This window comes from Pithys albifrons, chromosome 17 (genome assembly GCF_047495875.1).
Source record: "Pithys albifrons albifrons isolate INPA30051 chromosome 17, PitAlb_v1, whole genome shotgun sequence".
NCBI lineage: Eukaryota > Metazoa > Chordata > Aves > Passeriformes > Thamnophilidae > Pithys > Pithys albifrons.
This window is the reverse complement of record NC_092474.1, coordinates 11,667,019-11,681,085: the sequence shown is the minus strand read 5'-3', so window position 1 is coordinate 11,681,085 and position 14,067 is coordinate 11,667,019. Positions and strand designations below refer to the sequence as shown.

The following is a 14,067-nucleotide window of genomic DNA, read 5'->3' as shown; positions in this document are numbered from 1 at the left end:
TTTTTGTTATCATTCATTTCGATAACTCTGGCTAATCTCATTACCCCACGCAATTCCTGTTTGCCATGGTCACATACCCACAGAGCAATCCTTGCCCTCTCCTGGTAAGGAGCTGGGTCCCCAGTGGGATTGATGGAAAACAAGCCTGGCTGTTTTCTCCCACCTGCTCTGTGGATCCCACCCCTCAGCACTCCCAGCTCACCTCAGCAGCTGCAGGGGCCGCAGGACCACAATGAAGTAGAACGGCTCCATGTCAAACGCCAGTGCCATCAGCCCCAAAAATGCAAACAGGGTGACTGAGAAGTCAAAGCTGGAAAGAAAAGTATAAAATAAAGTAAGAGCAATGATTTATCTTTAGAGTTTCAGCACAGAAGAGCTATTGGTGCTGCTCCAGCCTAACAAGATGCACGAGGCCAAGGGCAGAATTATAATAGCCTGCTCATGGCCTTCTTTACAGGCTTAAAAACTCTTCTCAGAAGTTGGTCTTTCTAAGCCAAAAACATGAGTGTGCACTTACATATTCCAGCCTGAGGACAGGTACTCCACAGGCCCCAGCCCAGTGGTCTTCAGGAGCAGCTCCACACCATAGACTGTAAGACAGAAGGACAGCCATGTCAGGAATGAGCAGCATCATGAGGAAGGCTCATGTGAAGGTCTTCCCTCATGGATGTGTGGTGTTTTTAGTGCAGAACTTCTGACAGAGGTTTAACAGACCACCATCCCCCCTCCTTATCCTCAGTGAGGTGCCAAAGAAACATTTCCTCTCCAAATCAACAGATTTTCATGTATTCATGGAGATTTCTCTCCAGAACAGTCCACAAAACTCTTAGATGGAAAACATGCTATAAATGTTGAGACAAGCTTCGATAGCAAAAGTCAGAGAATGGTGCAGGGAATTCAGTCCTGCCTGTTTATTTCCTTCTATTTTTGTGGAACATATCCCACAGCCTAGCCTTGACCTGTAGGGAGAGATCCTTTCAAGGAAGAGACATTTACTTCACCCATTGTTCTGGCAGGATCTGTAGATTAAAGAACACCATAACAGCAAGTATGTCATCCTGAAATCTTTATTTCCACCTTCCAAGGAGCAGGGGTGGGTGAGAAGCAAAGAGAAGAGCTGGATGACAACATCCCTGTGAAAAGAGGAATTGCAGAGTACCTCTGCCTTCAAGCTTCCATAGCAGGTGTTTTGAAGACTAGGGAAGCACTAGAGATCCCCAGCAGTCAGACAAGAGGTGGCCCCCTCAAAGAACCTCCTGCTGCAGTTGTACACACTACTTTGGTTCAATGGAGCTATACTTTGTTTCTCCCTGAGCAAGAGACATCCATCAGCAGAAGGGAAGTGAACTCACATCACAGTGCAATGAACCAGCACATGAAGATGCAATTGCTTATATCTGGGCTGGAAAGGAAGACTAAGGTACATGTTCATAGAGGAGATGTTAGAAAATGATGTTAGGGGATGAAGTTAAAAAATTCAGCTTGTCAACTAGTTTACAGTCCTTTCAGTCTCCTCAGCACGTCCCTGCACTCTGTACTCCAGCAGGCCTGCCTTGCTGTGTGTGGCAGAGAGCCAGCTCACAGCTGCAATCAGATCAGAGCTGGGAATGCCTCCTGGAATAGCTGGTGCAGCACAGAGCAGCCTCCCACAGAGCCATCACAAGTCTGGAAACCTCATCACTCTGCACGCTGTGCCTGACAGATGAGGCTTCTCTGGCTGAAACCAGCTCCAAGAGCAGCTTCTACAGAGTTGCAGCAGAGGTAAGAGGCTCCCAGATGACGTGGCATGGAGAGCTGTGGGACAGTGCAGCAGTGCTCTCTCAGGGCTGTGAGGATGCTGATGGGCCCTGCCAGGCACAGCACTGTTCTAGATGGAGGCTCTGTGCCTGTGGCTAAGTTGTAACTTCAGTTCCCCTCCCAACTCCTCATGAGATGACACAGCTTTGTTGGGAGGCATCAGCTTACTTGTGAGGAAGACTATGTAGCTCCATGGAACGTTCTTGGAGAAGAAATTCCCTCCTGCAAGACAAAAGAAATAGCTTTCTCCAGCCTTCCCTTTTTTCAATCCCTCATTATCCCAGTCAAGAAACAAGATGTGATGTTTCCTACCTTGCAACATAAAGGTTTCAACAAGAATCCAAATTCCATTCACAGCCACCACAGTATCTGGAAAACAAAGTAAAAACCCATTGCAAAACCACTCCTGGGACAGAGGACCTTCATTTCCTAGGCTAAAAAAAAGTACAATATAGGACAAGTGGCAGGGTCCTTGTTTCCAATTCAGTGAACAAACAGAATTCATAAATTGGGAGAGTTTTCCACCCTGACTTTTCCCAGGCCTTTACCAGATGCAGTATCTTTATCCTCAGAATGAAAAAAACTAAACCAAAACAATGGTCTGAATCACGTTCAATCATTTTTACTTATAATTGTCTTATATTCTGCCACGTTGTTATCTGTGTATTTCAACTTCCTCCTAGTTCTGGAACAAGATCTTGAGAACTGCTGGGTCTCTAACAGTGCAGATAAAGCCTTTTCCCCTTGGATCTATCACTGCTCCCCAGCATTCAAATCTGAAGCTGCAGGACTTCTTTTCACTGAGATCTCCTCATTCCACCCCACTCTCTTTAGTTTAGCATCTCAGTTTGCAAAAAAATGCTCCTCCAACATAAAAACAAACCCCAAATTACTGAATAGGAAGAGATCATTTAGAACACAGCAGGTAGCACCACGAAGAAGTGCTTTTTCTCCTCTAGAGAAGAGGAGCCCAGACTCTTTCTCACAGGCAGCACAGTTGCCAAGCAATCCCTCCAGCAGTGACACTTGCACCTCCTCCAGTGCAAACAGAGTGTGGTTGACTGGCAAGGCAGTTCCTTATCCAGCATCCTTCAGCTGCTGGATAAAACCCCCAAGGCTTGGGAAAGCCAACCACCAACCCACCTAAATGCAACCAGACCCACAGGTGTGTTGCGCAGTGAACCTGGGAGACTCTCCAGAGCAAGAGCTGAGAGCACAGGCTGCAGCAGTGGTTGGTACAAAAAAGCACTTTGCTCCCTCTCCACTAGAACCACAAACTGTGCATGAGCCATGGCTCAGACCCACAGCATGCAGACACAGCACACCAGACCCACATGAGCAAGGGAGCAGAGCAGACACAGCTCATTACTTCTACTTACACATAGTGTACTGGAACACACGGGAATTCACAAGGATGTTGATGCCTGCATGAAGAAGAGTATGGTAAAACAAATGTTTACACAATCCTCCATACCACAGATCCCTCTATCTTCTCCCTAGGGACATTTTTCATACCAATCCTTAGCACAGAAGCTGAACAGTCCAGCGGAGTATTAACTTTTATTTCTTGGGACCAAGTTCAAATGTTCCCTAGAATGTTAGCAGCAGTGAACTCACCATCCTTAACCCCCAAGATGCTTTTTTTTGTCCCTATGTACTAGTTCTGGTGTGTGGATGGAGGTAAAGGCAGCTGCTGAAGCACTGTCTGTGTTTGGAACAACAAAGAGAGCTATGCAGGGCTCCCATGGCAGCTGTGTTTGGATCAGATGGTGTTGGCTGTTCCTCACGAGCATCCAAACACCTCAGAAGAACTGCAGGTAAGTCCTTAATTCTGAATGACTACACTCAGTTAGGAAACCTGGAACATGGGAGGTAAATCACATTGGCAAGACATTACATTGATGGGGGTTTCAAACCTCTTTCCCCTTCCCAAGCAGCTCTGCTTGACCTGTACAGGAGTTGCAACCACATCTTGAGATCAGGCAGCCTGGCAGCTTTTGTGAAAACATGAATCCCACTCCACGGTCACTGCTGTCTGAGATATGGAGAAACTCTGGAAACTCTCCCGGATTCAGCAATCATAAATCCCCCTCAAACCTCTGTGCTGAAAAAGGAATACAGCCCTCCATGACTTTAGGGGCTGATTTTCTATAGAGCTTCTGCCAAAAAGCCTCTTATTTTCAGAAGCCAGAGTTTGGGTCAGAGCACAGGGAATATTGACATGACAGAAATCTTCCTTGGGGGCTCTGAATAACAGGCTCTGGCCTTGAAGGCCCTGGATGGATACACAGGGAGTTGGTTAGTAGGCCCTCCCAGGGACACAAGAGAAGGTCCCTTCAGAGTGCCCTGTCTTTGTAAATAAATGTTCTTCCTGTTAGTTGAGCACATGCTGTCAACAAACACAGCCTGTTACCTTTAAAAATAAGGAATGCTGTCCGTGGAAGGTCATCAAACCAGTGCTCACGGTTTCGTTTTGCCTGGAAGCAGAACAGCCACGATCAGCAGCAGCCAGTGCTACATCCATACAAAACAGGGCAGGGATGGAGACCCACCTTATTCCCATCATCTGTTTTTTTTTTTACATTGCCTTTGTTTCTTACCCAGTTTTAACCACTGGCCTCCTTTGCTCTCTCTCCCACACACACTTCCCCCTCCTCTCCATTCAGCAAAGACTTACCTTCCATTTTAAGCCAACAACTTCATAGAAATTGTAAAAATCCTTTAGACTGTAAAACAGAAAGAAATGTGATCAGAGCCTTGAGGCTGACTAGATCCTTAAGTGTTCTTGTCAGGCATTACCAGCAGACAGTTCCTGGAAGTTATTAACTCCTTATTAGAACTGCAGCCACAACTGACAGAACCCAACACTGACCTCTTCCCAGTCTGGCCAAAGGTTCCTGACTGACAATAGCCAGAATCTCCTTTCTGTAACACTTCAGCCCTTAAAAGAAACTCTGACTCCACTGAACTCCAGAATTTTACCACTGAAAGGAAAGACCTGAGGCTCAGATGCCAACTCCAAGGGATAGAGATGGCACTGCTCTTCATGAAGAAGTCTTGGACTGTCTTAATTACTCATACAGACCTTTTCTAACACCTTGCACATTTTCATTTGAAGGTAACAATGAAGTTTGAAAAGGGACATGAAAGCAAAGAAACTCACAGAACATGAGTGCTTGTTTAGGTGCTTAGGGTCAGGCCTGTAACAGCTTTTAGGAGTCTGAAAGCAAGGATGCTGAACCTCTCAGACTCTTATCGGTGTCATTAGGTGCCTAAATTTAAGAACTTGGTCTTTCTCCCTGTGCCATTTTCAATACTTCTCTGTGGCACTTCAAGGAGAAGCAGCAGCACCAGTTTCATAGGAGACTCACTCCAAGCCTCTCTGGCCAGAACAAAGGAAAAGGAAGAGATGGTCTCCTGCTCTAATTCCCTCTTCCTTGCTGGTTGGTGTTAGCTGCACCCACCCACCAGAATGACAATTCTCTGCCTCATAACACAGAGAATAGCAGCCCTGAAAGCACCAGCAGATCCAGATTTTAATTAACAAAACCCTGGGGGGGCCAGCCAGCTGCTGGAAAAAAGCAAAAACTTGTTAAGCTGCGAGGCTGCACTGTGTGAAGAAATGCTCCTCGCAGGCTCTAGTGCTGTTCCCCAACTTCTGGCTCCTCTGTTCTGGCAGGGGAGTGGGAAGCAGATCCTGCCTGTGAGTGCCAGAACAGCACTGTATCCACAAGAGGGCATGCAGGAACTCCATCACCTTCAAACAAAAACCTCAGCTCTCAGGGTACCCAGCCCTCCAAGCTCCTGCTTCCCAGACAAATCCTTCCAATTGCGTAACTCTAATTCCACATCTCAGACAACCTTGATTCCATTACCCTTTCTGCAGCCCAGCCCAGCTTCAGGGAGTGGAGCAACCTCCCTGCCCTGGGTGCAGCAGGAACACCAGCCTACCTGACTAAAGGAGTATTGCTCTGATTCAGTGCTTTGAAGGTGAGATATCTCTCCCTGGCACACATCCGAGGCTTGTAGAACCGCAACAGCCCTTCGAAGTGCCTGAAGGAAATTCCAGATGGCCTCTGGAAACAAAGGAATGCTGTCATAGGCAGTGACAGGAACACACAGAGGCAAGGGCATTTAATTCTCATTCTGGATTTGTTTTAAGAAAGATTTCATACATTACAACTGAGTCCCCAAAGTACCCTAAGCTATTACTTTAATGTACCAAACTTATCCCAGGGCACAGAGATCAGAAAGCTCTCCTGGCAGCTGGTCCCTCCAACAAATGTAGAACTGTTCCCTGTTGTCCCATCACCTGAAAATTGTCCAACCAGGCACCCCAAGCACAGTCCAACCCCTCTTCTTAGGAATTTGCAGACAGCCCAACAGATCTTATTATTGGCACTTTTTTAAGACTATCAGCCACGTGCACTAAACATGAACTAATCTACTAGAAGTGGGTTAGTTATTTTTGGGTCTTATTTCTCATGTTGCTCCACAAGAAGAAATCAACCTTCTCTCTTAAGTGCTTGTAAAAAGGTGTTTGTAGGTGAATTTCTACATGATTTACTTGTGCAGGATCCAGCAACTGGTCTGTATCTTTGCTTGTATGTCCCACCCCTACTCTCAGTGCTGGTGAGCAAGTCCTCAAGTGACCCAAACTGAATCATAGAGAAAGCAACGATCACATTCACTCCAGAAAAAAATTCACTCATTTTATCAAGCCACCACCATAACCTCACAGGGAGCTGAAATTCAGAGTAGAATACAAGTTACATAAATGAACATGCTCTTTAAACACTCCAGCCCACTGGTGATGTCAGAGCAGCTGGCAGAGCTGCTGTACCTGTTTGGTGACCAGCAGGCCGTAGGCGTGCTGGATGGCCGTGCGCTTGTGCAGCAGCAGGGACTTGAATTTCCTCTTCTCAATGTCATTGAAAGTGTCAAACACAACAGCGAGAAGCTGAGAGGGAAGACAAGAGAGAAGGTTGTGATTTGATCCTTACATTCCCCAGCTACCTGAGCCAGGGCTTCCCAAATAGGCAGGAATATCTGAGAGGCATTGCTTGCAGCAGGAACTTCCTAAGCGCTGACTGAGGCAGAACGGAGCCAGTGAGGTCTCACTGGCATGAGGGACCCCACAAAGGACTCCTCAGGCTCACTGCACACACTCATCCACTTTCTGGAGGAGGTCCAGGTGTTTCTGGCCTCACAACACTTGTTAGTGGGTTTTAAGACCTAAAGCTAAACCACACACATGCCAACAGAAAACAGTATCAGGTTTGTTAGAACGCCCTGATCTGTGCCTGGAGAGCAGGTTTTCAGGGCTGCTCTCTGCATTCACCCTTCCATGGGAGCTTTGGCAAACAACTGTCAAAGCTAACCCTCTATCTAGAATACAAGCAGTGAAATCCAAGCCCACCACAGGCACCAAATCCCTCATCTTGGGTTACAGAACTCCTCAACTCCTTTGGTAAGTCCCTTTCCACTATTCCCATCCTCCCCTGAGCAACCGTGCTCTCACACTGCAGTGATCAGCACTCAAGTACTGCCACACCAAGTAATTCCATCCCCTTCAAACTGATTTACAAAGTATTTCAGGCAAGACCAGATAATAAAATGACTTTTTATGATAAATAATTAAGACAGAGAAGGACAATAAATTTCATGCAAGGGAGTATGTCACTCCAAGCGCGATATTAATGTGAGAGAAGTTGAGAGATGCTCAGATCATTTGGTTTTCTGTGATTTAGTTGAATTCCTCGTGGTTAAACATTAAAAGAGTTCTGTCTGTAGCAAAGCTGCCGTTTCTAGAAGTATTCTGCCAAAGGGTCTGAGATTATTACAGAGCACTTTTGGGAAAGGGAAAGACTCTGCGGGGCAATGAGCTCCAAAATCAGGCAGAGAGAAGTCACGTGATTCCCTGTGGACTCACCAAGTTCATGATGAAGTACAGCTCAATGGAGAGATACACGATGAAGAAGACACAGGACCAGGGATTCCGGGCATAAGATGGCATCATCACATCAGGGAAACTGCATCCCAAAGGACACAAGTTTAAGCACCAAATAGCTCATGTTACACTTCCCACTACACAGGCAAGAGGCACAGGACACAGATGTGTGTTTGTGTAAACCCACATCCAAAGATCTGCATATTTCTGAAAAACGTGTTGCTGCTCTCATGACACAGAACTCTGTGCCCAGCAATGAGCAGCAACAACATGGGGGCATGATGAAAGAAAGAAATAAGGAAAGCACTCTGAATTTCAAGTTCCTTTCACATCCCAAGTACCAAATGGAATTTGTGACATGGCTAAGGGTTGTGCTTTGACACTTAACAACAGCAATACAGCCTCAGTATGTTACAACCTCAGATTTATTCCATCCTTTGCTCATTTCCTAATCATGAGAGCTCCCCCTGACAGCACTGTTGTCACCCCAGTTTCCTAACAGATAGGTGAACTGAAGCAGAGGAATAGGAAATTACTTCTCAACAGACAACTGTTGGCTGACAAAGGAGCACAAATAGAAACTTTCCCTTCTTGGATCACGGCCTAATAGAGCTGTTTCCCCCTTTATTGCCCTCACAGTGATGAAGCAGTTTAAGTCCTTAGAGATAACTCTGCAGCTGAGGTCACAGTGTCCTAAAGCAAAATGAAATACCAGTGCTTCCCATACAGGCTGACACTGGAAATCTCTGACACAGAGGAAAGGGGTCACACATTTGGAGACAGAGCATTTCTGCAGATAAACTCTTGGCTCTGCTAGACTCCTTTGAGACAAAGGGAAAGATTGAGCTAGAAGAGCATGAACTTACTTTGAAGTAGTCAAAAGCACGAAGAGATTCACGAGGCTGTTCTCTAAAGTATTGAAGTACTGAAAGAAAAAACCCCATGACAAAATGCAAGAAAATTTCATAGGGACATTTTGGTCAAAAAACAACCAACCCACCCACCCGTCTGAATACAGGCACTTCCACAATTCCCTGATGCCTTCCCTAGGGAAAGGTGCTTCAGCACTGGTCCTTTGTAAAGTTCCTTGAGAAGGACTAAGGGTTAAAACAAAAGCTTATCTACACTTTTTGGTGGTAGTTACTCCCAGTAAGCCACAGCCTGGACAGCAGCAGGAACTTGTGGCTGTTGGACTCAGTGGAAGTGGTCGAGCTTTCATCCAGACACCTCCTCCCTGGGGACAGTGGCAGGTGGCTCTTTTAACTGAATTAAGACATCAGGAACAAGGAACAACTCCCTCTGAATGTTCCCTCTGGGACACCCTGTCTTTGAGACAGTTCCCTGCACAGTCTTCCTTCCCAGCAGACAGTAAAGCAGGGTGGGCCAAGCAGCCTCAGACCTGCTGACAACTGGTGTCCCAGGGACTACATGGAATAAACTGTCTGTACAGTAATATTTGAGTCCTAAGCACGTCAAATGAGACTCAAGCTGAGCTGAAAGAGTCAAGGTACTCACCGGATCGGAGTGGTTAGGAGAAAACAAATAAAAACCTAGAGAAGCAGCAGAGAAGGTAGAGAAAGAGAGAAAAGGGGAAAGAATAAACAAAGTCTGTTTAATGTCCAGCAGCAAAGCAGTTCCCAAAGAGAAGGTCACGCTAACAGTAAGTCCTCTCTGACACCACGAAGATGGAAGTATCTGGAAGGCCTTCTCCATAAAGATTTGTCAATGGATGTCACTGATCCTTTCAGAAAACAAACTTTCCGGGGGTGGTTTGGACTTTAGCAGGTACACTGCAGACACATGTATTCCTGGGGATGTAAACTAAACTGACAAGACTGAGGAACAGTTGATGGAAGCAGAACTTGGAAACACACCACTGACTCTACTTTGGAAGAGGTCAAAAGGACTTTTGTCTCAAAATTGAAATACCCAGCTTTCAGATTTTTTTTATCTTTAATTCTGCCTTCCAGATGACTCCAGATGAAATGGGATAAATGGAAGATCCTGGCAGGACTCTGAATCTGATCAGCTTTATATTCATCCAGGCTGTTTGTTCTGATTTTGGACAACCATTGGTTAAGAGCATCACTTCACCTTCCATAAATACAACTCACCCAGAATAGCAAAAATCACCATGAAGAAAAGCAGGAGGAGAAGAATGTCAATAAAAGGTGGGAGGGACTGGAAGATCTGTCGCAGATTTCTGAAAAATAAGAAAACATTAATAAGCTAAAACTTGCACGTTTACTCCTCCTCCAGGTTGTCAGGGAGAAAAAAAAACAACCACCATCACACCACACTTAAGAGCTTTCTTCCCACTCCCTCCAAGGATTAAAAGTGGAAAGCTTGCTAAATTAAGATGGTTTCCAAGCTACCCATCTGTCCTTTGCAGTCAGCTTCCAGGTACTGCAAACAATACTAATGTCACACTGTCAACTCTCCTTCTCCAGACTATCTCTGACTCATTGTGCAGCCCACAGGCAAACCAAGGAGCAGAAACAATGCAGCCACACTCATGTGCTGGGCTCTCTAAGATGGTTTATCCACCTGAGAACAGCACCCAAGCCCCGTGTGCTGTGAGCACATCCACACTAGCTACAACTAAAATACCTCCAAGATCTGAAATGCCCGTGAAAGACATTGGTTTTCCTGGGATGCCTGCAGGACCCTGTAGGGGTGACTGTAAGTGCATCCCTTAAGGAAAGCAGTTTAGAGCTCTCCCTTAAAGAGAAGAGAGGTACCTGTAGTGTGGGGGGGGTCCTGTGACCAATGAGATGCTTCTATGTATGTGAGGTGAATGGGCTACCCAATAATGTCATGACATGTTGGATGTGAGAGTATATAAAAGGTGTGGATGTTACTGAAAATAGAACTACTATGATCTATGAGCTATGAGGAAACTGTTTATGAAACTCTCTCTTAGCTGAATCTCTCCTAGATGAAATTAACTTGAATAAACTCTTGTAATTCTTCTCATCAAGCCTTTCGTTGCCTGCTGTGCCTGAGCTCTTCTGACCATCATTCACGCTGCCCTCTTACTTGGGATAGGGGTGACCCCAACAGGACCTGAGAGCTTTTCCTCCAGCCCAGCCCCAGGCATGACAGCAGAACCCCCAGCCAGCTGAGCATCACCTTCTGACAGCCCCACAGTAGCGACAGTCCACGAGGAAGATGCAGCGCAGAGCCCTCGTGATCCGGACGTGCGAGGTCTGGCGCACCAACACCACGATGGCCTCGATGAACTGCACGAACAGCACGCAGGTCTGCAAAACAGGGGGGTGAGGAGAGGCACAGCTGCAGGCTGCACTTGGGAAAGGCAAACCACTCACTGACCACCTGCTTATTTGGATGCTTTGAGGATGGGAGGTGTCCCTGAGAGCTGAGAGATCTCACATGAATCATCTGGCAGCTGGGACACACGGCTACGTCAGCTCTGCTGCTGCACAGGCCAATATTAATCTGGTTCCTTGGATGTTGAAGGAGGAAACACTGACAATCCAACAGACAACTTACCTTTACCATAGTCCTTTTGTGCCTGATAAAGGTCTGGAAGCCCAACCACCTCATCTTCATGGAAAGTTCGAAGACGACCACGATTAATGCAAACAGCTCTAGGGTTGCATGGACCTGTCACAACACAGGTTTGATTATCAACAGCAGCACAGCACAGGCCACACTTCTGCCCTCCTTTTTCAAGAAGCACAACAGTCTGAACACAGCACACAGGAAAACCCAAGACCACTCTTTTAAAGCTAGCACAGCACTGTTTTTCAACATTTCTGTATTTGGGCTTTAGGCTTTCATTAAAGCCTGTGCAAGTCCCCTCTAGTAAGGCCAGAATTTCCTGAAATCCTGTCCCCTTTTGGACTAGAGAAACACATCAAAAACACTTATTCATACATTTGAAATACAAGGGCAAGACACCAGTAACTTGAGCAGAAACACTTCTAAAAGATTGAGACTGGAGTTTTTTTAGTGAAACATAGGAAGGAGAGAGCTGCTGGGCAGAGGGAATTTACATTGAGAAGGGTCTTCCCTTGAACCAGACACTCCCAGTTCTGTTCCTAGAACTATCCCTAGAACTAGAGATGTCCTAGACAGAACAACCACAGAGAAAGTCCTGCTTTGGGCAGTGTTGAAGGGCCTCTACTTTGCTGGAAGACACAAAATGCACCACAAAGAAGATGACAGTACTTTTTTACAACCTCAGCTTTACTCAGAGCTGAAAACCCAAACTGAGTTGTGCAGCCCTGACTCATTTTGAGCAACACTTTTACCCCAGTCATCACTGTTTTACATCCCTGGCATGGTGCTAAGGGGCCATAAAAGCTCCAAAAGCAGCTGTAGATTCTCCCACCAGAACATCAGGCCTTGAAAGTGGAACCTCATGAAGTGGATGTGGATTCACAAAGGTACACACCAGTTTGTGTCTGAACCCTTCTCTCATCCTGCAGTTTGTGAAGGCTGGACATAAAACTTTAAGTCACTCACACACTCATTAAAAAGAGTCCTCATAGCACAGGGAGGAGAAGACAAGAGAAGGTTTAGCAACCTGTCCCAGGCTGTTCCAGGAACTAGTGGTGATGGGGGGGGTAATAGCATCAACACTGACAATGACTTTAAAATCACCCCAAAGCACAGAGATTCTTGAGTTATCTCAAGAAAAAGGAAAAACCACACACTTCTGTTACAAAATCTAAGAACTGCATATGGATAATATGAAATAAGTGTTGCTTTCATTGTGATCTGTGCACATCAGTTGGAAAAAGGAAGCTTTGCTGGTTGGCCTATTTGCTGACAAACCCACTTACAGAACAAGCCAGGTGGGTTTATTCCTCTCACTGCCTCCTTCTTCCTTTCTGACCTTCTTTTTCCTCTTACCCACATTGCAGAGCAAGCAGACTTCTTCATTTTGACCCAAAGTACTTACAAAGATGCCCAGACGGAGCATTGGAACTGCTGGAGCCTCACAGAGGGACAGCAACAGGAGCAGCAGTGCCGTGCTCAGCTCCATCAGGTAGAAAAGGTGGTTGTGTGCAAAGAGGTAGGCAGCGAGTGCTTTGGCATTTTTGGGGTGAGTGAAGAATTTATCATTATTTTCTCCTTCCTAGAGCAGCAGGAATAAAGAAGAGAACAGCATTAGTGACTCTCAGTACTATACAGTTTTACACATGAAGAACACAGATTTTTGTAAGGATTGGATACAATTCCCAACAGACTATTCCCACTTACAGCCTGCCATTGATCTCCCTATTGAGGAATGTGCCCTTCTGTTCACAAGCATATCTCAGTCACAAAACCTATGAATATCCACAAACTCCTACTTCAGAAACCCTTGAGCCTTTTCACAATGAGGCAGAGAGCTGGAAGAGTTTATAAAGGCAGGCAAAGTAACTTCAGTCAACATTCCAACATAAACACAACACTTCATTTACTTGCAACTACTTCCACGTATCTGCAGACTTATTTGATTAAACTTCTCCAGGACAGAACACAAAAACACCCAGATAAGCTCCAGGGCACCTGGCTGACAGTTGTTCCTCCTTATCTTGGCCTTGCAAAATGTATGGGAGCAAACAGTGGAGCACACAAAGTGTTTTTTGCTTCAGGAATGTAAGACAGACTCCATGAAAAATTAACAAGCCTCTATGCTGATTTGTCATTCCCCCTTAACAAGAAAGCTTAATTAACATTAAAAGGTCAGATACTCCATCTTAACACTTTGCCTATGACTGATTTTCAAACAGCTGCATCGTCACTATTTTTACCTCTAGGACAAAACTTAGTTTGGGGAGAATTTAGAGGTTTTTCATGCAGAACCACCCAACAGCTTCTTCTCTTTTTTGAGTCAATAGTTTTGGCAAGGAAGCCTTTGTCACTCACAGGAAACTTGCTGCCTCTTGAGAACTGCCATAAGAGATCATTTTTCCCCAGCTGGGACCCACTGATGCACAAGAAGTGGATTTTTTTTTTTAAATTAACATCTTTCGAGGTAAGCAATTACTGTAAGGACAGTCATGCTATTACTATCAAAGTGGAATAACTGTGATTGCAAATGGATAACGAGGTCAGGAAGCCCTTCTTTAGAAGTGAAGCATTCTCCAGACTCATTCAGAAGAGGGTTTCAAACGTTTCTCATTTACTCCAGCTCATATTGTGTTTCAGAACAAACCCTGCTGGGTCAGGGAGCCAGATTGTGAGCGGGGCAGAGCCCAGCAGTGAGTTCCATCAACACCAGCCCCCCCAAGAGCCCAGGCTGGGATCAGCAGGGCATTCTCATTCACGCCTGGCAAAACACACTTGCAGAATGAAAAACAGTC

General features: G+C 45.7%; 1 protein-coding gene across 3 annotated transcripts in view; it reads right to left on the bottom strand.

Annotated features, from left to right (window-relative positions):
- TPCN1 (two pore segment channel 1) overlaps positions 1–14,067 on the bottom strand; it is a 45,614-nt gene that overhangs the window by 10,953 nt on the left and 20,594 nt on the right. For all 3 annotated transcript variants that reach the window (XM_071571690.1, XM_071571692.1, XM_071571691.1), the window contains 16 exons: positions 12,678–12,854; positions 11,261–11,374; positions 10,880–11,010; positions 9,862–9,950; positions 9,263–9,297; positions 8,614–8,672; positions 7,730–7,829; positions 6,641–6,757; positions 5,749–5,873; positions 4,475–4,523; positions 4,211–4,274; positions 3,177–3,221; positions 2,110–2,166; positions 1,966–2,019; positions 518–590; positions 203–310 (listed from right to left, as the gene is read on the bottom strand). In XM_071571690.1, the coding sequence (XP_071427791.1) occupies positions 203–310; positions 518–590; positions 1,966–2,019; positions 2,110–2,166; positions 3,177–3,221; positions 4,211–4,274; positions 4,475–4,523; positions 5,749–5,873; positions 6,641–6,757; positions 7,730–7,829; positions 8,614–8,672; positions 9,263–9,297; positions 9,862–9,950; positions 10,880–11,010; positions 11,261–11,374; positions 12,678–12,854 (1,397 nt within the window). The remainder of the gene's footprint in view (positions 1–202; positions 311–517; positions 591–1,965; positions 2,020–2,109; positions 2,167–3,176; positions 3,222–4,210; positions 4,275–4,474; positions 4,524–5,748; positions 5,874–6,640; positions 6,758–7,729; positions 7,830–8,613; positions 8,673–9,262; positions 9,298–9,861; positions 9,951–10,879; positions 11,011–11,260; positions 11,375–12,677; positions 12,855–14,067) is intronic.